This window comes from Schistocerca cancellata, chromosome 2 (genome assembly GCF_023864275.1).
Source record: "Schistocerca cancellata isolate TAMUIC-IGC-003103 chromosome 2, iqSchCanc2.1, whole genome shotgun sequence".
Taxonomy (NCBI): Eukaryota; Metazoa; Arthropoda; class Insecta; order Orthoptera; family Acrididae; genus Schistocerca; species Schistocerca cancellata.
In genome coordinates, this window is record NC_064627.1 from 1,095,119,976 (window position 1) to 1,095,146,232 (window position 26,257).

At 44.0% G+C, this 26,257-nt stretch overlaps 1 protein-coding gene across 1 annotated transcript in view; it reads right to left on the reverse strand.

The window, feature by feature from the left end:
• LOC126161243 (uncharacterized) overlaps positions 1-26,257 on the reverse strand; it is a 157,176-nt gene that overhangs the window by 63,528 nt on the left and 67,391 nt on the right. The window contains exons 3-4 of the mRNA XM_049916983.1: positions 25,495-25,620; positions 7,319-7,467 (exon numbers count right to left, since the gene is read on the reverse strand). Of these exons, the coding sequence (XP_049772940.1) occupies positions 7,319-7,467; positions 25,495-25,620 (275 nt within the window). The remainder of the gene's footprint in view (positions 1-7,318; positions 7,468-25,494; positions 25,621-26,257) is intronic.

Sequence of the window (26,257 nt, forward strand, 5' to 3'; positions counted from 1 at the left end):
ATACCTCCCGAGAAGATCACAAATGTAAAATTAGAGAGATTCGAGCGCGCACGGAGGCTTTCCGGCAGTCGTTCTTCCCGCGAACCATACGCGACTGGAACAGGAAAGGGAGGTAATGACAGTGGCACGTAAAGTGCCCTCCGCCACACACCGTTGGGTGGCTTGCGGAGTATAAATGTAGATGTAGATGTAGATGCATGAATCCTGGAGGGTTGTCCATAAATCAGTAAGAATACTAGGGGGTGGAGATCTCTTCTGAATAGCACGTTGCAAGGCATCCCAGATATGCTCAATAATGTCCATATCTCGGGAGTTTGGTGGCCAGTGGAAGTGTTTAAACTCAGAAGTGTGTTCCTGGAGCCACTCTTAGAAATTATGTATGCATGGGGTGTCACATTGTCCTGCTGGAATTGCCTAAGTCCGTCAGAATGCACAATGGACGTGAATGGATGCAGGTGATCAGACAGGATGCTTACGTACGTGTCACCTGTCAGCGTCGTATCTAGACGTATCAGGGGTCCCATATCACTCAAACTGCACACGCACCACCCCATTACAGAGCCACCACCAGCTTCAACGGCCCCTGCTGATATGCAGGGTCCATGGATTAATGAGATTGTCTCCATACCCGTACATGTCCATCCGCTTGATACAATCTGAAACGAGACTCAGGTAACATGTTTTTAGTCATCAACAGTGCATTGTCGGTGTTGACGAGCCGAGCCGAGGCGTAAAGCTAAGTGGTGCAGTCATCAACGATACACGAGTGGGACTTCGGCTCCGAAAGCCCATATCGATAACTTTTCGTTGAATGGTTCACACTCTGACACTTGTTGATGGCCCAGCACTGAAATCTACAGCTATTTGAGGAAAGATTGCACTTCTGTCACGTTGAACGATTGTATTCAGTAGTCCTTAGTCCCCTTCTTGCAGGATCTTTTTCCGGCCCCAGCGATGTCGGAGATTTGATGTCTTACCGGATTCCTGATACTCACGGCACACTCGTGAAATGGTCGTACGGGAAAGTCCCCATTTCATCGTAACCTCGGAGATGCTGTGTCCCATCGCTCGTGCGCCGACTATAACAGCACATTCAAATTCACATAAATCTTGACAAGCTGCCATTGTAGCAACAGTAACCGATCAAAGAATTGCGCCAGTCGCTTGCTGTCTTATATAGGCGTTGCCAACCGTAGCGCCGTATTCTGCCAATTTACATATCTGTGTAAATTGTATGCGCATGCCTATAGCAGTTTCTTTGGCGCTTCAGTGTATTATGAAAGCATTGTTAAAGCTAAATCTATGAAAATTTAAATTTGGCTTCTCAGTTACAAAAGAAAAGAAATACGTGTTTCATTGTTTTAGGAAATTCAACCTCTATGGGGCTGAAACGAGGGATGAAATTTTTTATATAAATATTTCATTGTGCAGGCGTTTTTGGAGCTAAATCTGTGACAGTGAAACATGCGCATGTCACTGTTTTTGGAAATACAATCCCTATGGGGGTGAAATAATTGGTGAAACGTTTTATGGAAATATTTCGTTGCGAGAGCTGAGTCTTTGAAAATTGGTGTTTGGCTTCTCGGTTAGGGAGGAAATTCAAATCCTAAGGGGGTGAAATAGAGTGAGACTGATTCACTGACTCATCGTCGCCCAGCCGAAACCGCTAAGAATAGAATAGAAAAGTTAGGAGTTGGTGTGGATCTTTTACTGTAGGCGTCGTTAAGAAGGTATTGTTCGAAATTCCTCTCCTAAGCGGGTGAAATAGGGGATGAAATGATTTTTGAAAGTATGTCGTTATTAAGATAATTCCGAAGCTAGAACTACGAAAACTGGCATTTGGTTTCTCAGTCAGGAAATAAAAAATACGTGTTTCAGCGTTTTTGTAAATTCAATCACTAAGAGGGTAAAATAGTGGATATAAGTTTTTTTGAAAATAAATAATTCCTGAAGAACTACTTAAGAATTTTTAAGGCTACATCTATAACTATTGGTATTTGACTTCTCGGTTAGAAATAAAAAAATAAGTTTTTGGAAATTAAACTCCCAAGGGAGTGCAATAGGGGATGAAAATTCGAAAGAAGATATTTCGTTACATTAAAAAAAAAATTAAAGCTCAGTTTATGAAAATTGGTATTTCGCTTCTCTGTTAGATACAAACAAATATTTGTTAAGGAATGAAAGTTACTATGTAAATATCTACACAACAACACAAAAGGCATGATAAACGAAAAATTTGGGCTCCAGGTACCAGAATCGCTTTTCAGTCTGAACTACATTCGGAAAAGACCATGCTTATATGGCTTTAATTAGCGTGAAAAGCTTAGAAGGTGTTGCAGTTTGCGAACAATATAGAAATTGGATTAAATGGAAACAAAAAACATCTCTGCAGGCCTTACAGTGTACACGAACGAAGCAGCGGCCGCTACGCTAGTGATTTACACACCCGCCGATGGTTGTGTAGGTGTAAGAAGTTACACTGACAACCGATAGCGTCTTCTGGGTGCTTCACTTTTTTGTGGAATAGTAGACAGGGTGAAGAAATACTACTGCACTTGGTGATCGGCATGGGATTGCTGATCCAGATTCAAGACAAAAGTTTAACTATCGAAACCAGATACGGTGCATAACGAAAACACGTGCATGAAAAGGAGGAGCCGGCACCACTGTCACATCGCGCAGCCCACTGAACTGTACAGAGGAATGTGTATCACCGTGCACTATCGTAACAGACATCGGAGCTCACCGAGTAAACTGCCGAGACATCTAAACCCACATCCACCATGGAGCTTCGGTTCGAATCCTCGTCAGGTTCGTATTTCATGTTTTAGACGCCCGTTCCCCTAGTTCCCGTCGTTTATAAGCAGGCCATCATTTTGTCACATGACAGTGGAATCCATTAAACTGCATGCATGTGTCTAGTAACCGCACAGTGCGCAACCGTGACTGGTCCTGACAAGTTCAGGTAGGGAAGGCTTTGCGATGGAGTACAGAAACGATGAATACGTCGATATGCTTTTGGTGCTGGGTGCATCCGACAACCTAACTGCCGGTGTTGCTGCTGCTGGTGGTGTTGCTACGTATGCCGCACGGTACCCTCAAAGGCGCCAACCCCATAAGAATATTTTTCGTCACCTGGAGCAAGGCCCTCGGGAAACCGGTAATCTTCGACCACAAGTAATGGAAAGACATCGTCCAAGGACCAGACCTACTCCACAAGCAGAAGACGTGATTCTTGAAACTGTTCACGAGCTACCTCGGCGAAGTACCGCCGGTGTTGCACGGGAATTCCATATATCTCAAAGGCTGGTTGTTGAAGTGTTGTGTAATGAAGAACTGAATGCATATTATTACGCGTTAACTCAACATCAGCTGCCACAAGATCGCATTCGACGAGTACCGTTTCATCAATGGCTCTTGCTCCAAGTCGATGATAACGAAAATTTTGTAAATAAGGCATGTGAACTGTGTGCACTTGTAATGTCCCCACAGAAAATACCCTCTACCACGCAACAATTAATCATTGCCAATCAAACCATCCACATTTATTCACTTTGGAAAAGTATCTGATCTGATTTTCTAGTAATATATGCGCCGACAGCTCGTCGACGCCAAAGTATTTTCTAGTGCGTTTATTCTTTGGAATAACAGAGATACATATATGTATTCTCCATGGTTGTTAGACTGGTAACTAGGACAGCTTCGGAAGTATCTGTTGAAAGATTGACGGGTTTCTAAAAGAGACATATTTGCTTTTCTTCTCGCTAAAGCGAGCTATTAACATTTGTGCCACTAGCGGGTTGTTTGAAGAGAAAGAAATTGTAACGGAAAATAATTTAGACTTGGAACCAACAGAGATCTGGACGTGTAATGGAGATGGATTGAATATACAATTTCCTTCATAAATAAGGTTTGTGACCCCTTTTATTCTGGAGTGAATGAACGAATGAGCTCTTTGTCTGAATCATTGATGATCGCGTTGGCCCTGTAATTAGTGGGGAAGTTTCAGCTGTGTCGTAGAGAGCCTGCAATCACCGAGTCCTTGTTAAATCGTCCAAAAAGGCTTCGTACACATCTGGAATTCGAAATCTTTCGTAAAAGGAACGAATTGTTCAAACGATTGATTTTCCCAACTGAATGCAGCGCTTAACAATAATAATAAGTGTAAAGATCTCTTACAGCAAGCCAGCCGCTGAATACTAAGACGAAGGGCTCCACCAGAGATTCTATTTGGCTTATTTCACGTAATGAAATATTATATCAAAAACTGTACATAGATAAAGGAGAGAGAGAGAGAGAGAGAGCGAATGAAAATTAGAGAAAATACTAATAATCCTCCATTAGTCTAACTTTTCGCCTGTCTTATCACGGATCAGCCTAAAGACAAAACGGGAGGCCCTTACTTTACTGTATAGATTTATGTGTGAGAGTGAAGGGATCTTAAAGGCAACAGATACACGTCTATACAGACAAGACATTACACAAATAATAAGTCTCTTACAGCAAGCCAGCCGCTGAATACTAAGACGAAGGGCTCCACCAGAGATTCTATTTGGCTGATTTCACGTAATGAAATATTATATAAAAAACTGTACATAGATAAAGGAGAGAGAGAGAGAGAGAGAGAGCGAATGAAAATTAGAGAAAATACTAATAATCCTCCATTAGTCTAACTTTTCGCCTGTCTTATCACGGATCAGCCTAAAGACAAAACGGGAGGCCCTTACTTTTCTGTATAGATTCATGTGTGAAAGTGAAGGGATCTTAAAGGCAACAGATACACGTCTATACAGACAAGACATTACACAAAGTTAGCGTCAAGCTGCATGCATTCATCATTCAGCATCTATTCTCCTTACATTAATACATTATACACTGTTATTTTCTATTAGCTTTAATTGTGTCATGGACGAAACAAAGTGGTCGTTTACATCTGTAAGAAGTTCGTGATATGTCTTAATATTTAAATAAAGGTAACAGTGATAGAAAGAAATACACAAGATACCCCAATGTGGAAGCGTAGATTGGATACAGTTTGATGCTTTAACTGCAAATAACTTTTGGTGCGAACGCGGCGAATCTTCATATCCCTTCCCCACGGCTTTACCTCGGTTCGCTGAGCTAATGGGACAGTTCTAGCACAGTGCAGAGTTGATGCCACCTGCGCTTGGCCACGCTGCACGCAGTTACAGTAATGCCAGAGCCTTGATTTTTAAATCGAATTTCTATTAAACCAGTTAGCGGGCCTAGGTTTTGCTAAGATACACTTTCGTCTTGAATTGGGATGACGAATAGCATGCCGACAACCAAGTGCGGCATTTTTTCTTCGCCCAGTATATATACAGGGTGGTCCGTTGATAGTGACCAGGCCAAATATCTCACGAAAAAAGCATCAATCGAAAAAACTACAGAGAACGATACTCGTCTAGCTTGAAGGGGGACACCAGATGGCGCTATGGTTGGCCCGCTATATGGTGCTGTCATAGGTCAAACGGATATCACTGCGTTTTTTTAAAGAGTAACCCCCATTTTTATTACATATTCGTGTAGTACGTAAAGAAATATGAATGTTTTAGTTGGACCACTTTTTTCGCTTTTTGATAGATGGCGCTGTAGTAGACACAAACGTATGGCTCACAATCTTAGACGAACAGTTGGTAACAGGTAGGTTTTTTAAATTAAAATACAGAACGTAGGTACGTTTGAACATCTTATTTCGGTTGTTCCAATGTGATACATGTACCTTTGTGAACTTATCATTTCTGAGAACGCATGCTGTTACAGCGTGATTACCTGTAAATACCACATTAGTGCAATAAATGCTCAAAATGATGGCCGTCAACCTTAATGCATTTGGCAATACGTGTAACGACATTCCTCTCAACAGCGAGTAGTTCGCCTTCCGTTGTGTTCGCACACGCGTTGAAAATGCGCTGACGCATGTTGTCAGGCGTTGTCGGTGGATCACGATAGCAAATATCCTTCAACTTTCCCCACAGAAAGAAATCCGGGGACGTCAGATCCGGTGAACGTGCGGGCCATGGTATGGTGCTTCGACTACCAATCCACCTGTCATGAAATATGCTATTCAATACCGCTTCAACCACACGCGATCTATGAGCCGGACATCCATCATGTTGGAAGTACATCGCCATTCTGTCATGCAGTGAAACATCTTGTAGTAACATCGGTAGAACATTACTAGGAAATCAACATACATTGCACCATTTACATTGCCGTTGATAAAATGGAGGCCAATTATCCTTCATCCCATAATGCCGCACCATACAATAACCCGTCAAGGTCGCCGATGTTCCACTTGTCGCAGCCACCGTGGATTTTCCGTTGCCCGATAGTGCATATTATGCCGGTTTACGTCACCGCTGTTGGTGAATGACGCTTCGTCGCTAAATAGAACGCGTGCAAAAAATCTGGCATCATCCCGTAATTTCTCTTGTGCCCAGTGGCAGAACTGTACACGACGTTCAAAGTCGTCGCCATGCAATTCCTGCTGCAAAGAAATATGGTACGGGTGCAATGTTGATGTAGCATTCTCAACACCGTCGTTTTTGAGATTCTCGATTCTCGCGCAATTTGTGTACTACTGATGTGCGGATTAGCCGCGACAGCAGCTAAAACACCTACTTGGGCATCATCATTTGTTGCAGGTCGTGGTTGACGTTTCATACGTGGCTGAATACTTCCTGTTTCCTTAAATAACGTAACTATCAGGCGAACGGTCCGGACACTTGGATGATGTCGTCGAGGATACCCAGTAGCATACATAGCACACACCCGTTGGGCATTTTGATCACAATCAACACGATATCGACCTTTTCCACAATTGGTAAACGGTCCATTTTAAAACGGGTAATGTATCACGAAGCAAATACCGTCCGCAATGGAGGAATGTTACGTGATACCACGTACTTACACGTTTGTGGCTATTACAGCGCCATCTTTCACAAAACGAAAATAATTGTCCAATTGATATTTCTTTACTTACTACACGAATATTTAATAAAAAATGTGGGTTCCTATTTTAAAAAAAAACAGTTGATATCCGTTTGACCTATGGCAGCGGCATCTAGCGGGCCAACCATAGCGCCATCTGGTTTCCCCCTTCAAGCTACACGAGTTTCGTTCTTCGTAGTTTTTTGGTTTGATGTTTATTTCGTGAGATAGTTGGCCCAGTCACTATCAATGGAGCACCCTGTATACATATGTACTGAATGCATAAGGAGCGGGTTAATTTGGAATGTATAGTAAAAGTGGTTGGTTTTCGGTACGTTGGGAGGCAGTGCGGGCAGACTCTGACCTTGTCCGCGCAGCGCGGAATGTCCTCCTCGTCGAGCAGCACGTGGAAGCCGCCCGCGACTCGCAGGAAGGCGGCCAGCTGTCGCACCACCGCCACGTGGCCGTCGCTCGCGTGCCTGTACACCAGCAGCACCGTCGTAGCGGCCTTCCCTGCAACAGCGACCAGTCGGCGTCTACATGCCTACAGCGCAGACTACACACTAGGGGCAGCTCCGCACCGGCGTCCTAGAGTAGAAAGCGATCCGCCGGACATCGCCATTTTAACAGCTTAGCTGACACCGATCCTAATGGCATTCTGATGTGTTCGCCGACAAGTGGAGAAATCGATTACTGAACTGTCGGATTTCGGAGAGCTTGCTTTACACAGTGGAAAAAATAATCACCCCGTTGCTAACATATTCCTACACCTGGCAGTAGGAGCCGAATTAACGGCAACTCAATTGTAAAAGCTTAGGCTATGGAGTAGAGATGGGGCATCCGCTCTTGAACTTGCAGCAGCAAGTCGTATACTCCTAGCTCTACCACATAAATTTCGGGCGTATTATAGTATTTGAGAGTTGTAGCATCACGTTTTAGTACTCGAATAGTGTTAAATCGCGTAGTCTCCTTCCGCCGCCGAGCAGTGTGTCAGTAGTGCACAAGTGGCAGCATTACTGCATTTACTAGGCAATCTTGTATTTTAGTAACCGCTTCAATTTTGTCGTTTTGTTTGAGCTCTCTGTAGATTAGTTCAGACGTTCTTTGCACAAGTTTTTAGCATGGATAGGGACTGCAACTGCTGTGTTCGGATGCAGGCTGAGTTGGCATCCCTTCGCTCCCAGCTTCAGGCAGTGTTGGCTTCGGTCACACAGCTTGAGGCTGTTGCCAATGGGCATCACTGTGGGGGTCCGGATGGGGGTTTGTCGGGGACGGCCAGCTCGTCCCACGCATCCCCCGATCGGACTACGACTGTGGTTGCCCGGGATACTGCCCGCATTGAGGCTGATCCCTCACCTGTGGTAGAGTGGGAGGTCGTCTCAAGGTGTGGCAGGGGGCGAAAGACATTCCGGAGGGCTGAACGGAAGGCCTCTCCAGTTTGTCTGACGAACCGGTTTCAGGCTCTGTCTCAGGCTGATACTGATCTTCAGCCTGACATGGCTGCTTGTCCTGTTCCAGAGGTTGCCCCTCAGTCTGCAAGATCCGGGCAGTCGCAGAGGGTGGGCTTACTGGTAGTTGGGAGCTCCAACGTGAGGCGCGTAATGGGGCCCCTTAGGGATATGGCAGCAAGGGAGGGGAAGAAAACCAAAGTGCACTCCGTGTGCATACCGGGGGGAGTCATTCCAGATGTGGAAAGGGTCCTTCCGGGTGCCATGAAGGGTACAGGGTGCACCCATCTGCAGGTGGTCGCTCATGTCGGCACCAATGATGTGTGTCGCTATGGATCGGAGGAAATCCTCTCTGGCTTCCGGCGGCTATCTGATTTGGTGAAGACTGCCAGTCTCGCTAGTGGGATGAAAGCAGAGCTCACCATCTGCAGCATCGTCGACAGGACTGACTGCGGACCTTTGGTACAGAGCCGAGTGGAGGGTCTGAATCAGAGGCTGAGACGGTTCTGCGACAATGTGGGCTGCAGATTCCTCGACTTGCGCCATAGGGTGGTGGGGTTTCGGGTTCCGCTGGATAGGTCAGGAGTCCACTACACGCAACAAGCGGCTACACGGGTAGCAGGGGTTGTGTGGCGTGGGCTGGGCGGTTTTTTAGGTTAGATGGCCTCGGGCAAGTGCAGAAAGGGCAACAGCCTCAACGGGTGCGGGGCAAAGTCAGGACATGCGGGGACCAAGCAGCAATCGGTATTGTAATTGTAAACTGTCGAAGCTGCGTTGGTAAAGTACCGGAACTTCAAGCGCTGATAGAAAGCACCGAAGCTGAAATCGTTATAGGTACAGAAAGCTGGCTGAAGCCAGAGATAAATTCTGCCGAAATTTTTACAAAGGCACAGACGGTGTTTAGAAAGGATAGATTGCATGCAACCGGTGGTGGAGTGTTCGTCGCTGTTAGTAGTAGTTTATCCTGTAGTGAAGTAGAAGTGGATAGTTCCTGTGAATTATTATGGGTGGAGGTTACACTCAACAACCGAGCTAGGTTAATTATTGGCTCCTTTTACCGACCCCCCGACTCAGCAGCATTAGTGGCAGAACAACTGAGAGAAAATTTGGAATACATTTCACATAAATTTTCTCAGCATGTTATGGTCTTAGGTGAAGATTTCAATTTACCAGATATAGACTGGGACACTCAGATGTTTAGGACGGGTGGTAGGGACAGAGCATCGAGTGACATTATACTGAGTGCACTATCCGAAAATTACCTCGAGCAATTAAACAGAGAACCGACTCGTGGAGATAACATCTTGGACCTACTGATAACAAACAGACCCGAACTTTTCGACTCTGTAAGAGCAGAACAGGGAATCAGTGATCATAAGGCCGTTGCAGCATCCCTGAATAAGGAAGTTAATAGGAATATAAAAAAAGGGAGGAAGGTTTATCTGTTTAGCAAGAGTAATAGAAGGCAGATTTCAGACTACCTAACAGATCAAAACGAAAATTTCTGTTCAGACACTGACAATGTTGAGTGTTTATGGAAAAAGTTCAAGGCAATCGTAAAATGCGTTTTAGACAGGTACGTGCCGAGCAAAACTGTGAGGGACGGGAAAAACCCACCGTGGTACAACAACAAAGTTAGGAAACTACTGCGAAAGCAAAGAGAGCTTCACTCCAAGTTTAAACGCAGCCAAAACCTCTCAGACAAACAGAAGCTAAACGATGTCAAAGTTAGCGTAAGGAGGGCTATGCGTGAAGCGTTCAGTGAATTCGAAAGTAAAATACTAGGTACCGACTTGACAGAAAATCCTAGGAAGTTCTGGTCTTACGTTAAATCAGTAAGTGGCTCGAAACATCATGTCCAGACACTCCGGGATGATGATGGCATTCAAACAGAGGATGACAAGCGTAAAGCTGAAATACTAAACACCTTTTTCCAAAGCTGTTTCACAGAGGAAGACCGCACTGCAGTTCCTTCTCTAAATCCTCGCATCAACGAAAAAATGGCTGACATTGAAATAAGTGTCCAAGGAATAGAAAAGCAACTGGAATCACTCAACAGAGGAAAGTCCACTGGACCTGACGGGATACCAATTCGATTCTACACAGAGTACGCGAAAGAACTTGCCCCCCTTCTAACAGCCGTGTACCGCAAGTCTCTAGAGGAACGGAAGATTCCAAATGATTGGAAAAGAGCACAGGTAGTCCCAGTCTTCAAGAAGGGTCGTCGAGCAGATGCGCAAAACTATAGACCTATCTCTCTGACGTCGATCTGTTGTAGAATTTTAGAACATGTCTTCTGCTCGAGTATCATGTCGTTTTTGGAAACTCAGAATCTACTATGTAGGAATCAACATGGATTCCGGAAACAGCGATCGTGTGAAACCCAACTCGCTTTATTTGTTCATGAGACCCAGAAAATATTAGATACAGGCTCCCAGGTAGATGCCATTTTCCTTGACTTCCGGAAGGCGTTCGATACAGTTCCGCACTGTCGCCTGATAAACAAAGTAAGAGCCTACGGAATATCAGACTAGCTGTGTGGCTGGATTGAAGAGTTTTTAGCAAACAGAACACAGCATGTTGTTCTCAATGGAGAGACATCTACAGACGTTAAAGTAACCTCTGGCGTGCCACAGGGGAGTGTTATGGGACCATTGCTTTTCACAATATATATAAATGACCTAGTAGATAGTGTCGGAAGTTCCATGCGGCTTTTCGCGGATGATGCTGTAGTATACAGAGAAGTTGCAGCATTAGAAAATTGTAGCGAAATGCAGGAAGATCTGCAGCGGATAGGCACTTGGTGCAGGGAGTGGCAACTGACCCTTAACATAGACAAATGTAATGTATTGCGAATATATAGAAAGAAGGATCCTTTATTGTATGATTATATGATAGCGGAACAAACACTGGTAGCAGTTACTTCTGTAAAATATCTGGGAGTATGCGTGCGGAACGATTTGAAGTGGAATGATCATATAAAATTAATTGTTGGTAAGGCGGGTACCAGGTTGAGATTCATAGGGAGAGTCCTTAGAAAATGTAGTCCATCAACAAAGGAGGTGGCTTACAAAACACTCGTTCGACCTATACTTGAGTATTGCTCATCAGTGTGGGATCCGTACCAGATCGGGTTGACGGAGGAGATAGAGAAGATCCAAAGAAGAGCGGCGCGTTTCGTCACAGGGTTGTTTGGCAACCGTGATAGCGTTACGGAGATGTTTAACAAACTCAAGTGGCAGACTCTGCAAGAGAGGCGCTCTGCATCGCGGTGTAGCTTGCTCGCCAGGTTTCGAGAGGGTGCGTTTCTGGATGAGGTATTGAATATATTGCTTCCCCCTACTTATACCTCCCGAGGAGATCACGAATGTAAAATTAGAGAGATTAGAGCGCGCACAGAGGCTTTCAGACAGTCGTTCTTCCCGCGAACCATACGCGACTGGAACAGGAAAGGGAGATAATGACAGTGGCACGTGAAGTGCCCTCCGCCACACACCGTTGGGTGGCTTGCGGAGTATAAATGTAGATGTAGATGTAGATGAACTAATGCATAGAGTTGCATCTTTCAAAGGAGTGAACAATCAGTGATTCAGAAAAAAAGAACGGTAGCTCCAAACGTTTCCCATGGCAGAGAGAGAGAGACGGAGCATATCAGCAGCGCCTCTGCTGGTCAGAGCACAGTGCACGCCACACAACACAGCCAGCGCCGGCCTCTGCCCTGCTTCTACCTTGGCTGCCTGCATTGTGCAGTGCCCCATTAGATTTTGTGTTTCACATATGCCGTGCCGTCTCTGTGCGTCGTCTGCCGCCTGCAGTGTCTGGCGCAGCGTAACTTCGCATCGCACTCTGTCGGCGATCGTTTCAGTCGCACGTCCTGCCCTCTGGGCAGTTGATGCGAGCAACAGGGCAGAGAGCCACCTAGCGGATAACATAGGAACTACTTGCAACAACCTGCTCGCAAGGGAACGGACGATTTGTCTCGGAGCGGGTGAGTTCACCGCTCCCCCCCACCCTCGGAACTCGCCCGCTCAACGCTCGCCCCACCGTCTCGACTCTAGCCAGAGTGTTGAGAAAAGCGACTCAGGTGTCACTCTGGTCTCTGCGGTCTCAGCTCACGCAGTAATACAGCTCGCGGCTCGACCTGCTCGACTCAGCGCCTCTGCATCAGAGTTCGTCTCTACTGGATATTGTTCTTCGTAGTAATACCGCTATGTACATTACATTATTATGTTATGTATACATCAATTGTTTTTATTTTATTTTTCTTTGTTTAAACTGATTAGATTAGGTTCCTGACGACTCCTCTTACTATAGGATTTTTATTATAGACACTCGAATTTATGCTTTAATTACGAGCGAACCGATAAACGTATCGCAAAATGTGATACACCAATATTTTCCTTGTTTTATTCTGCGTAAGGCTATATGCAGCACTTTCGTTTTACAGTCAAATTTATATTTTTTTTTCTTATTCTGGTACGGATTTTGCGATTTTAGGCGTCTTCGGAAGGAAACGTTCACTTTAAAAATATATGGCTTGCGATGTATTTGTATGAGGTTAATGAAATTTTAATACATTATAGCCAAATATGTTGTTAATGTAAATCTCAAGTTACAACATTTTCCGATCACCCAAAAAACCACGATAGTGCAAAATAAATCAATAACCCAAAACTTTGTCATATCGTGGAAATTTCAATAAACAATACAAAATTCTTACTCATTATCTGTGTTACTTCAAAATAGGATCAAATAAGATCAAAATACAGGTATAGTACTGAAATAAACCAAGTTTAAAGGGCAATGTGCCTTCCATTTATTTTCTATTGAAAATGAGTGGTGAGTCATGAAAAAGAGCTAATTCATTTCAGGGAGTGAACAGTTCTGATCCAATCTCTGAAAAGAACAGTTTTGCCCATCTCTACTATGGAGAGCACTGGCGGACAAATTTGTCACTGTAGAACACTTGCTACGGAAGAGCTTGTGACGTCTCCTGGCAATACATTTACAAAATCGTTATAACATACAAAAAATAATAAAAATAAACATTTATATGTATTATTGTTATTATGTCATTACTATATGAATGGTTGTAGATTATGTATAAAAGGAACTAATAATTTTTCATTTTTATGTTTGTGTAATAATTATGTATCTGTATTTCACAATTAACGTCTGTGGTCGGCGAATGTATGTATGGAAGCAGACAATGATAATTAAAAATAATTACAGAGATGCATATTAAATTGCCTATAAATAGTGGAGGTTAAGACATTACTGTCTCTGTCTTCAAGCGGCCGTTAAAGGTGTAAGAACCTGTGACGCTCGCTTGGATGCTTAGGTAGCCTTCGCTTGTCCTTTCATCGAGAAAGACGCCATTGCAGGCTGATATTTGTAAAAGGTGTGTACTTTCAATTTATGTTCATTTTTTGAATATAGAAATTGTTAAAATTATTACCTGTAATAATTTATTGCTAGCTTGCCCAAGATTTCATTCCACGTTCTCAGCCGTTTTCAGCGTATTAGGAATTTTTCATGACGCAGAGCCGTGCAGCGATCGCAGGAACCGCTGGCGCGGCAAATTCAAATTAAATTGAATGAAAGCAGTTTTCCCGCAATATAGCGGGCAGGTAACGGTACATTAAAATTATCTCTTTCAGCTTCCTGGAGACTTCATAGGGAAATTGTGGATTTTATTATTGCATTTTCAGGTGGACATGGGCAGCTGCTATTATACAGAGTGATTCAAAAAGAATACCACAACTTTAGGAATTTAAAACTCTGCAATGACAAAAGGCAGAGCTAAGCACTATCTGTCGGCGAATTAAGGGAGCTATAAAGTTTCATTTAGTTGTACATTTGTTCGCTTGAGGCGCTGTTGACTAGGCGTCAGCGTCAGTTGATGCTAAGATGGCGACCGCTCAACAGAAAGCTTTTTGTGTTATTGAGTACGGCAGAAGTGAATCGACGACAGTTGTTCAGCGTGCATTTCGAACGAAGTATGGTGTTAATCCTCCTGATAGGTGGTGTATTAAACGTTGGTATAAACAGTTTACAGAGAATGGGTGTTTGTGCAAAGGGAAAAGTTCTGGACGGCCGAGAACGAGTGATGAAAATGTTGCGCGCATCCAGCAAGCATTTGTTCGCAGCCCAGGAAAATCGACTCGCAGAGCAAACAGAGAGCTGCAAATTCCACAATCAACTGTATGGAGAGTCCTACGAAAAAGGTTAGTTATGAAACCTTATCGTCAACTACCCGAGGCGATGGATCGGCCGCCAGGCAGCCCGTGACAGAGCACTTCATCACTGGCCTCCAAGAAGCTCTGATCTTACCCCCTGCGATTTTTTCTTATGGGGGTATGTTAAGGATATGGTGTTTCGGCCACCTCTCCCAGCCACCATTGATGATTTGAAACGAGAAATAACAGCAGCTATCCAAACTGTTACGCCTGATATGCTACAGAGAGTGTGGAACAAGTTGGAGTATCGGGTTGATATTGCTCGAGTGTCTGGAGGGGGCCATATTGAACATCCCTGAACTTGTTTTTGAGTGAAAAAAAACCTTTTTAAATACTCTTTGTAATGATGTATAACAGAAGGTTATATTATGTTTCTTTCATTAAATACACATTTTTAAAGTTGTGGTATTCTTTTTGAATCACCCTGTATTATCATTTACGTAAATAATTCATGAGTGATAAAATTTTACTTGAGTGTGATCAAAGACTGCTGTGCAATACCTGTTCTGGCTGATAACATAAAAATCAAATTTCATTTTTTTAGTTTCATGCTCTTATGTTAGTCATGGCAGTTAATAGTGTTCGTATATTTAAAAAAATCCACTGCAGCTTTTACGTTTAGTGAACATAACATACTGTAACTTCCGTACATGTAATAAGAGTAATTTTCAGTACTTTCAAGAGATGAATGTACCGAAGGGCATTTTTTTTCTATAATTAGTTACAGTAATGATGCCATGTTCCATATCTAACAAGCCATATCAGTGTTATATAAAAATAGTTTGCAAATTAAAGATCGTACGTCCACAGCAGGAAATCTTTCAGTGTTGTGCGTATCCCCACATAATAGGTCAAAGTGCATAAAGGTAAAATATTTTCAACTGCAGAAAATAATAGTGAGAATCGTATTTTATCTGTCATGCTCGCAACAATAAGCAATATAAAATTAATTAAATTTTATGCGATGTGTGTCATGGCGGCTGCAGTGTAACCGTGTTAAGTTCGGCTCGCGAAATTTAGTTGAATTCGAAGGTGTTCTCGCAGGTGGTGTTGTCTAGTACAAGTGGAAATCGTGTAAACAACTGTGTTCTGTGCAGTAGTGCTATTTTTTTTCTGTGCTCCGCCAATATCTTCGAGAAAATGGTAAACAGAAGAGTCCACAGCAGCGCGTCCAGCAGCGGGGAAGCAGCAGGTGCGGCGGGTCTGCTCTTGGCGGAAGGTGCGGCCGCGGCTCCCGGTATAGCGGAGCTGGTCCGCTCTGCGGTAAACGCTGCGCTTCGCGATAAAAACAATCTCGATCTGATAGCAGGCACTATATCAGATACTGTAACGGCAGCAGTATTGGCCAAAATGCGTGAAACTGTTGAGGCCAATACTGCCGAAATTACAGCACTAAAAAAGTCTGTGTCTGAATACGAGAAAAAGGCACGAGAGTTGGAAGTGAAACTATCTGCCGCAAAAGACGAGCTAGAACAGTACCAAAGGCGACATAGTCTACGACAGTTTGGAGTAGCAGAAAATAAGGAAGAAGACACAGACAACCTACTTATACAGGTTGCGCGTGAAAAATTAAGCGTTGAAGTGACCAAGGCAGACATTGACAGGAGCCATCGGGTGGGACGAAAACTACCAGGTGCTACCAAACCTCGTCCAATAATACTTGAATTCGTCTCGTACCGAAAAAGGGCAGAGATCTTTACCCAGAGGAAGAAGTTAGCAAGGACAGGGCTTACAATAAGGACAGATCTGACACACAAACGGCTAAAGATTTTAAACAGTGCCATATCCCATTTCGGTCTTCAGAATGTGTGGACTCAGGATGGCAGAATAATCATTAAGACAGCAGCTGGAAAGAAGACAGTCACAAACATGACACAACTGAATAGTATTAAGTGAAGCTACTCGAGCCACAAGTGCAAACTTAACACCATTTGCAAATTGTAACAGCCCTACACTCAGATATAGTCTTGTAATTGTATTAACGTTTTAATTATACCCATATTTGTACCTTCAACTAATTGTTTTTGTAACTGTATTAACTTTTCACTATTTTTGTGTCTGTAGCTCTAACCATTACTTAATTTTAGTTACTGCTAATACTTTTTTCATTTTCTCAGTTTATTCTCTTCCATTCTGTAATAGTTCTATTGCAATTATTAGTCTCTCCTTTAGTTCAGTAATCACCCATCTCTTCGGTTTAAATTGTTCATAACAAAAATCACTATCAGTATCACTTTAGTAAATTTCAATTTAATTCTAGCTTCCTACGACAATCTATTAATTATTAAGCTTACTTCTCTCTGCTGGCAGCATCGGCCTCTTAAATCATTCCCTTTCCCTTATTTCCACCCTAACCTGTTTCAAATACGCTAATTACATTTCTCCTCTTACGACATAGGATACACAGTGACACACAGACGCCACTATTTTGGTCATATTCTCCTTGCACCGAATACCACTAATCCATTTTCTATACTCCCGCAACCTCAGGAAATCTCTTGCAGTCGCCTTTCTTCGGCACTCTCGGAGTCACAAACAGGACACGCAAAATCTCGGACACCTCTGTGTTATGTCACTTGGCGGAAGCACCGGCCAGTGCCCCTCGCGGCAGGTAGTGCCCAACAAAGGGACAAACCAGTCTGCCACCCTACTCCAGGCTGCTCAGCGGAACGCGTCAGAGCTTTTAGCAGCTCACTGCAACATCCAGTCTTTACCTGCACATTACGGAGAACTTAGCCTCCTCTTCAACCAACTAAACTACCACGTAATCCTCTTATCCGAAACGTGGTTGAAACCACACATATCCTCTGCATCTATTCATCTCCAAGGGTACACATTTCTTAGGGCAGACAGATAAAAAAAGCCAGGTGGCGGGATCTCAAAGCGAAAGTCTTATGTACGTCAAATCCTGCTGAAGAAAAAGAGGCTGAATTCATGTTCATTGAAATAAATATACAAAGTCGGAAATTCTTGACTGGCGTCGTGTACAAGCCGCCAAAAATAAACTCAATGAGTTCCTTCCAGTCGGAATTACATTCACTTCAGTGTCAATACGAACATGTCATCGTAATGGGTGACTTGAACATAGACCTGCTAAGAGACACTCCCTCCGCAATAAACCTAAGAAGACTGTTTAGTTGCAATAGCATGAACATTCTTCCATTACAACCTACACACCATACGGCGCACAGTCATACTCTTATAGACGTAATCGCAACGAAACAGACTGACAAAGTAAGAGATGTTGGTCAAACATCGGCCCCTGGCCTCTCAGCACATGATGTAATATTCCTGGCCTACTCTGTGCAGCCCCCAAGGATCAACTCGCGTTACATAACATGTAGGAACACGAAACGTATTGACCTTGACGCTCTAACAGCCGATTACTCAGAAATCTCATGGCATCAAATAATCAGAGAACCTGCAATCGACGGCAAAATTAATGAACTTGGTGATAAACTCACTGCCCTCTATGACAAACATGCACCTGTGCGCACAATCCGTGTAAGAAAATCTCCTGCTCCATGGCTGACAGCTGAATTACGTCAAATGATGACTAATAGGGATGCTGCCCACAAGCGTTTCAAGGCAGATCCGAAACCCGAGCGTTTCGAAGAATATAGAAAGCTACTACAGAACAGAGTGAAACAATGCATTCGCAATGCGAAAATCAGGCACGCTCGCTCCCTTGTATGCAGCGATCTGACGCCCACGACTCTATGGAAGAATCTCCGTAGCTTGGGGCGTCGGAAATGCAAAATCGGAAACTACTTTTCATACGTCAGCTAACGAATTAAATGAATTCTTCTCTGCACCTCTGAATACCAGCACGGCTGATAATTACCGTCCACAAGAATCCCCAAACAGGATACCTAACAACGAAACCTTCCATCTAAAACATGTAACAACAAATACGGCAAGAAAAGCAATAATGAGAATCTCTTCGTCCACATGCCCCAACGACCATGTGGTAGGTGTCAACCTCGCAGTTGAAGGAATGGAATGCCCTGCTACATGAACTTCTTACTAGCCTTGTGACGTGCATGGGAGCACGTTTCCGATTATGCACTGCCGTCCATGGTGACCACACACACTATTAAGAACCATGTCTCGACTTTTTCGTGTTCAGGAGAACACCGTAAGTCGCGGCGACTTCAGGTTAATTATTGCGTTTGAATAAAAGTGTCATATCTGTTCATCTCATTGCGTACTTTTTTCAGTTACCTTCTGTACTACACTGTAGTAATTCTTTCTATATTCCTAGGCAGTGACACATCATGCAAAAGTTAACTTGAGTCCTTACACTTTGCACACCAGGGTATGAAGCTACCGGTGAACCCTAAACAATGCTATACCACATTCGTTTACCATTTGCTTTCACTGTATTATCAGTAATTAACAGCGCTCAGCACTGACGAAGTAGATTCATACGGAAACTGAAAGGCTGTCTCAGTATATTCCTCTCGCCCATCACCTACACACATTTCACATACCATGTCTTGCCTTCTTTAACAGGCCTCATCTTCCTGATCTACAACTCCATCCGACATGCTTTCTTCAAATGTTCAAATGTGTGTGAAATCTTATGGGACTTAACTGCTAAGGTCATCAGTCCCTAAGCTTACACACTACTTAACCTAAATTATCCTAACGACAAACACACACACCCATGCCTGAGGGAGGACTCGAACCTCCACCGGGACCAATCACACAGTTCATGACTGCAGCGCCTGAGACCGCTCGGCTAATCACGCGCGGCGGCATGCTTTCCATTTATTAAGTCTCCATCACTTATAAAGTTTCTCCTCGACCCTACACAAGTTATAGAATTAGAAATTTCCCCTTATTGTGCGATATAAGAGCGAGTCTGAAGGATGGGTGTTGCTTACTTTGTGTGTCAGTCAACTTATTGCTCACATAGCAGACACTTCTTTTCGATGACATTCTTTCGCTGAAAGAAAACACTTTTGTATCTGTGTGAGAAGTAAAGTTTTCTAACTTCCCATTGGTTAATGTCCGCAATTTGCTCCAAAATCCCTGTATCGATTTCAACCAAATATGGCACAGAAACAGCAGGCCTCGTGAGTATCAGCAGTATGGGATTTATAACACCCTAGCTCCAGTAAGGGTGGAAATAGGTCAAAAACGTGCTTTTTGTAACCACTGGCATATAGGTTGTCCTGTATGATAATCATATTGTGTAGGAACATTTTTGGCTGCCTGATCGATCTGGTTTTTAGGGCAGCCTACATGTCAGGAGTAAGGAATTGTTTTCCAGTCCCCAAATGCATGCTGCCTTGCACGACAGGCATGTTGTGCTAGAGTAGTATCAGCCTGTCTTATCGATCTGCTTTGCACTGCAGCTTTTACATGAGGATCAAGAAAGGATTTCTTAGCTTCTGATGTGTAGCCAGCCCTCCATGAGAGGTGTAGAGTGTTGGAGTACAATCAGCCTCGATGGAGGGATGGTCAGAGGGAGAGGGAGGCAGGAGAGGATGGATGGATGGATAGAGAGAAGATGGAAGGAGGGTGCAGACAGAGACAACAGGAGGAGAAGGTGGACACCACAGGGAGGGGACAGATGAGATGAACAGAGAGAAATGGATGAGGACGGGATGGATAGATGGGGGAAGAGGAGAAGAAGATTAAAGCGAGGGGAGGAGGGGTTAGAGCAGTGGGGTGAGGAGAGGATGGCCAGATGAAGTGAGAGGAGTAGATAGTTTGTGAGAGGGGCAGAGGAGATAGATAGAGGAGTGAGGAGGGAAGGACAGAGAGATGCGAGGAGGAGATGGTGAGAGAGAGAGACAGGTGGAGATATACAGAAAGAGGGAGGAGGAGATGAGACAGAGGGAGTGGGGAGGAGAAGGTAGTGTGGGGACGATGAGGTGGACACAGTGACAACGGATGAGATGGAAATGAGAAGGGGGTAGATGTGAGCAATAACGTGTTGAATGCACATGCAGGCGAAGCTACAGGAAATAGTCTAGTAAAATCTATAAAGCACAGTTACAGCAAGTTCAAGCATATGAAAATAATTGCTTACCACATACTTTATGTTAAAATTTTATGAAAACCTAGTGAAAAGGTTTTTATAGCCTCTAACAGTCACTGCCCACCATGACCGCTAGAATGCCCACTAGTGGGTGGTGGCTCTAACCCGTTTGGCCACAAACTGAGCTTGGATGGCAGATATGGCTATGTCATTCCATGAGACTTTAACTCTGTGCTAAAGTTGATCAGTTGGGGTAGTGGCTGCGAGCCAGTCTGACGGCAACCCATGATCAGATGTTCCCAGTGGATGATATATTTGCAGAAAGTGCTGGCCAAGGTAACAGCTGAACACCCTCTGCACTGAGGCATATCAATACAGCACAAGCAACATGAACTCTCACATTATCTTGTTAAAAGACAACTTTATGGAGACCTCGAAGATAGGGCACAGCTACCAACCTGAAAACGCCAGAAATGTAAAGGCTGCTGTCCAAAGTACCAGATATGCGAACCAAAAGTTATGGTATTGTGTAATGAATAGTACGCCGTAGTGCCTAATCAAGACCTTATAGAGAAGACAATTGCAACCTGGGAACGTGTTTCCTAGGAGTTTCAACACATGGGTATGTCTATCACGATACTATAGAGAAAACGAAAACTAGCATATGTGTAGTGTTGTCATTGGGAGCAACACGTCGGTGCAACCCAGCCTACCCCCACCCCCTTCTGATAGCACGTACAAGGAAGCCTCAACAACGTCGCTGTGGTGACTGTCTGTGGATCTGTACACATCGTCAAACTGTGCATGTGGACACTTGCCTTGCTGCAAAACAAGTTCATTTCCTTACTCAATGTACAGGGTGATCAAAAAGTCAGTATAAATTTGAAAGCTTAATAAACCACGGAATAATGTAGATAGAGAGGTAAAAATTGACATACATGCTTGGAATGACATGGAGTTTTATTAGAACAAAAAAAAAATCAAAGTTCACAAAATGTCCGACACATGCGCGTCGTTTGGTGATGATCGTGTGCTCAGCCGCCACTTTCGTCATGCTTGGCCTCCCAGGTCCCCAGACCTCAGTCCGTGTGATTATTGGCTTTGGGGTTACCTGAAGTCGCAAGTGTATCGTGATCGACCGATATCTCTAGGGATGCTGAAAGACAACATCCGACGCCAATGCCTCACCATAACTCCGGACATGCTTTACAGTGCTGTTCGCAACATTATTCCTCGACTACAGCTATTGTTGACGAATGATGGTGGACATATTGAGCATTTCCTGTAAAGAACATCATCTTTGCTTTGTCTTACTTTGTTATGCTAATTATTGTTATTCTGATCAGATGAAGCGCCATCTGTCGGACATTTTTTGAACTTTCGTATTTTTTTGGTTCTAATAAAACCCCATGTACCTCTCTATCTACATTATTCCGTGATTTATTCAGTTTTCAAATTTATACTGACTTTTTGATCACCCGGTGTGTGACGTGGCTGTTCAATCCTGCACAGCTGAGTGAGGAATGTGTTGATCCTCTCAGGCGCTAGTCCAGTGGTGCCACTGAAAAGCTGCATGCCACTGAGGAATGTCCTCCGCAACCCATCGATTCCACATTAACATGGCAGTCATGGGGTTCCGACCTATGTGAGCAGAAATGTCGATGAACGAAAAACCACAGTATCTTCAGGACAACATCTGACCACTGCCAGATTCTGAAACTTGGGTGTTACATGTTTGACCTCGTTAGACGAAGCATAACACGATCTTATCGCGAATGCGAATTCAAATATTTTCTCGCAAGCAATAAGCGCACGGGACAAGTTAGGTAATGTTGACGTGGGGCTCTACGAGTTTTGTGACGTCACTTTCTGTTACTTCTCTTTGAGGAGCCATTTCGTAAGGTGAAACACAAAGTAAGTTCTGCGATATTTCGGCAACGTGCGACATAAAGTAAAACCAAAAGGAATGAAGAATGCTCCATACGTGACAGGCAGTAAGTAAAATGCCATACTTTATTTGTCGGGTTCAGTAGAAGCCTATATTAGATGGGTTTTTCGTTATATGTTACACCCTATGAGTATATGCTGTTTCTAAGCACCAGCACATTGAATGTGTTGAAAACGGTTCGTTATTGGTACTATTTGTTGTAATAAAATGATGGGAAACGACATATTGGTGATTAAAGAATTTCCTATTTAGTTATTTTCGCGCTATAGCTAGCGTGTTATTAGAGTAGGCCGTTTCAAGGCAACGACTCATAGAAGATTCATGAAAACGTGTCGTTCTTGTTAGCATTTGTTATAACTGAATATCAATAACATATCGGCAATTAAAGCTTCAGAGGACTAACACAAAATACGAAGTTGCTAGCAGGTGGATGTCAGCATAGGGTAGCTGTTTGAGGCACTTCCAGAAACGAGGGTGGGTCTCTCGAGGTTTGCGTCCTGCTGCATGCATCTTTTTTCATCTGAGTATTTTCTAAGAGATTGCGAGAGTTTCCTATGAAATTAATAGAAGTACTTTCCGCAATATTTGATGTTACGTAAATGTAGGCCTAACTGCAATCTCTGTCAGGAGTGATTTGGTTCGCTTTGGTAACCTTTTGTAGGCTGATGTCCTTACTGAGCAGACATGTATCTTTCATTTTTGTCTTATTACACATTCGTGGACACCACATAGAAGTTTTTATTTATGTACACCACAGAGAGAACAATATGACTAGCATTCGGTCAAGAAAGGAGACGTGTGTTTGAAAAGAGCTTACATGGGAATTCTCGCGCATCTGTTTTCGTGAACGAACTGTGTTGTTTGCGGAACAAATTAAGCCAACTGCCGCTGGAGAGCGCTGGGAATGCAAAATCACGTTAACCAGCTCGTCCTGTCTGCCGACGATGTTGTCTCGTGACGCTGAATATCCCAGCTGCACCCATGTCAACGTTAGCTGCCTCGTCCCGTGTGCCGAATAGAGATGGGCAGACTCGTTCATCCTTGGGAACTAGTTCACTGGTGATCACTCTTTTTTGGGAACCGTTCATTTTTACTCGTTCACCGTTCATTTGTGCTTGGTGTACGGTTCTTATGAAAAATTGAAAATTAGTAGCATAGGTGACTGAAGATGGAAGGCGCCAAGAGGGGGCACTTTCCTCCGCCCTGGACAACAGAACTTTTATTCATAACAGAATTCTCACACACTTGTAATTTTCGCGATTCTGCAAAACCTCTCGTTTAGGCAACTGTAGCGTTATGTGGCTGATCGCAGTGAAATAATATGAGGTGGCGCACGAAAAACCGGCCCCGACTACAGACTGCTCGCCAATTACGCAGGATTTGTTGACCGCTACGAGCAGAATAGATAAACACGTAATAATTAGGCAGTGAAGAAATAACAAATAAGCTAATGCAAGCAACAACTTCGAAGCAACAGATGACGATTGGTAGGCGACAATGAGCAGTCTAGTACACGGGGCCGATTTTTCTTGCGCCACCTGAACCACTGGAATAATATTGTAGAAGTTATCATATTCTCTTTACAAAATGTGACCCCAGACACTCGATTATGGAACACGGACTTCATTAGGTTGTAAGTCGGTCTGCCTCCCATAACAATGAACATTCTCTTTACCTTGGATCAAAAAAAGACGGAACATGGCCACTCGTGTGTGCCGTGCCAACTTTGAATGTGTAATAACAAAAATCTTGCTTTTTTTTTTTTTTACAAGGATTTCTTCTGCTGTTTATCGAAATAGTGAAGTCTGATATGCCGTTTTGTTACCTGGAAAAATGTATGTATTACATACCACGTAGTTTTATGTAATTTACGTAACTATAAAATACATTTTTATTACCGATCATGTATGGTGAATAGAATACGAAAAGAACCAGAAGTTCAGAGTTCAAAAAAGGTATGAAGCAGATCTAGAATGGACATGCGCAGCGAACGAAACGAACAACTCTATACTGAACAAAATAGCCGGCCGGTGTGGCCAAGCGGTTAAAGGCGCTACAGTCTGGAACCGCGTGACCGCTACGGTCGCAGGTTCGAATCCTGCCTCGGGCATGGATGTGTGTGATGTTCTTAGGTTCAAATGGCTCTGAGCACTATGGGACTTAACATCTATGGTCATCAGTCCCCTAGAACTACTTAAACCTAAATAACCTAAGGACAGCACACAACACCCAGCCATCACGAGGCAGAGAAAATCCCTGACCCCGCCGGGAATCGAACCCGGGAACCCGGGCGTGGAAAGCGAGAACGCTACCGCACGACCACGAGATGCGGGCGATGTTCTTACGTTAGTTAGGTTTAAGTAGTTCTAAGTTCTAGGGGACTGCTGACCTTAGAAGTTAAGTCCCATAGTGCTCAGAGCCATTTGTACCATTGAACAAAATATGAGCGGTCTGCAGTGGAACTGCGACGAGTGGCCACGCGAAGAAGGGCGAGTCCGGCCGAGTGAGACCGAGACCGAGTAAGAGGGGAACGGGACCGAGGCTGGAACGAGACCGGCCGACGTGCCGTTGCGGGAACGAGACCGACCGTTGCCCGTTCCCGGGAAAAAGTCGCGACCGAAGTGAACTATGAAAGACAGTTCCCTAGAAATCGTTCATCACTCGTTCCGTTCATCTTGATGAACCGTTCGTTTGGACCCGCTAGTTCGCAAACGACCCATCTCTAGTGCCGAGGGCTTTATGGAGGATGTAGACGACGTTACTGCTACCTATTCCTGGTGGTTGCAGTGAAATGCTAGTCGTTTGCTTAGTCAAGTGTGTAGTACACTTGATGCTAGTTTGACGTCTGCTGCCCGCCGCCTTCATGTCGATGCAGTTTCAACGGCCACCAGTGCCTCCTACTGGGGTGCTCACCCTGCTTGCTGGCGGGGTAGTTGTGGCCGCCTCTCCTCCACAGGAACCGTCCCGTCAGCAAGATGGCGGAGGCCATCGCCACCACGCCCACTGCAGCCCACACGTATGATGTGTACACGCTCCTCTCTGCAAAACAACCATCACACATAAAAGGTTATACTGGCTGTACAAAAAGCAGAAATTATGACGTACCCCACAGAGAGGGGAAAAATCTAGAATAATCGACTAATAAAAACTTCGTGGGTAATTTCTTGGTAAGGCTCCCCTTGTGAATGAGTTCATCTTTGGCATGCTAGTCTAAAAGGGGCCCAATCTCCGTGCAGTTCGCACGTTTATTTCCACACACTTACGTATATACAGGGGTGAGAAATGCGATGGTATATCTCATAATATAGCCTCGGACCACCGTTTGTCCCGCATAGTGCAACAGCTCAAGGTGCCATGGACTCAACAAGTCGTTGGAAAGCCCCCTGCAGAAATACTGAGCCAAGCTGCCTCTACAGATGTCCATAATTACGAAAGTGTTGCTGGTGCAGGATTTTTTGCACGACCTGACCTCTCGATTATGCCCCATAAACGTTCGATGGGATTCCTATCGGACCACCTGGATGGACAAATAATTTGGTCGAACAATCCAGAATGTTCTTCAAACTAACTGTGAACAACTGTCGCCCATAAAATTTCCATCGTTGTTTGGGAACATGAAGTCCATGAATGGCTGCAGATGGTTCGGCAAACTCTGGCACTTTTTTGCGAAGTCTTT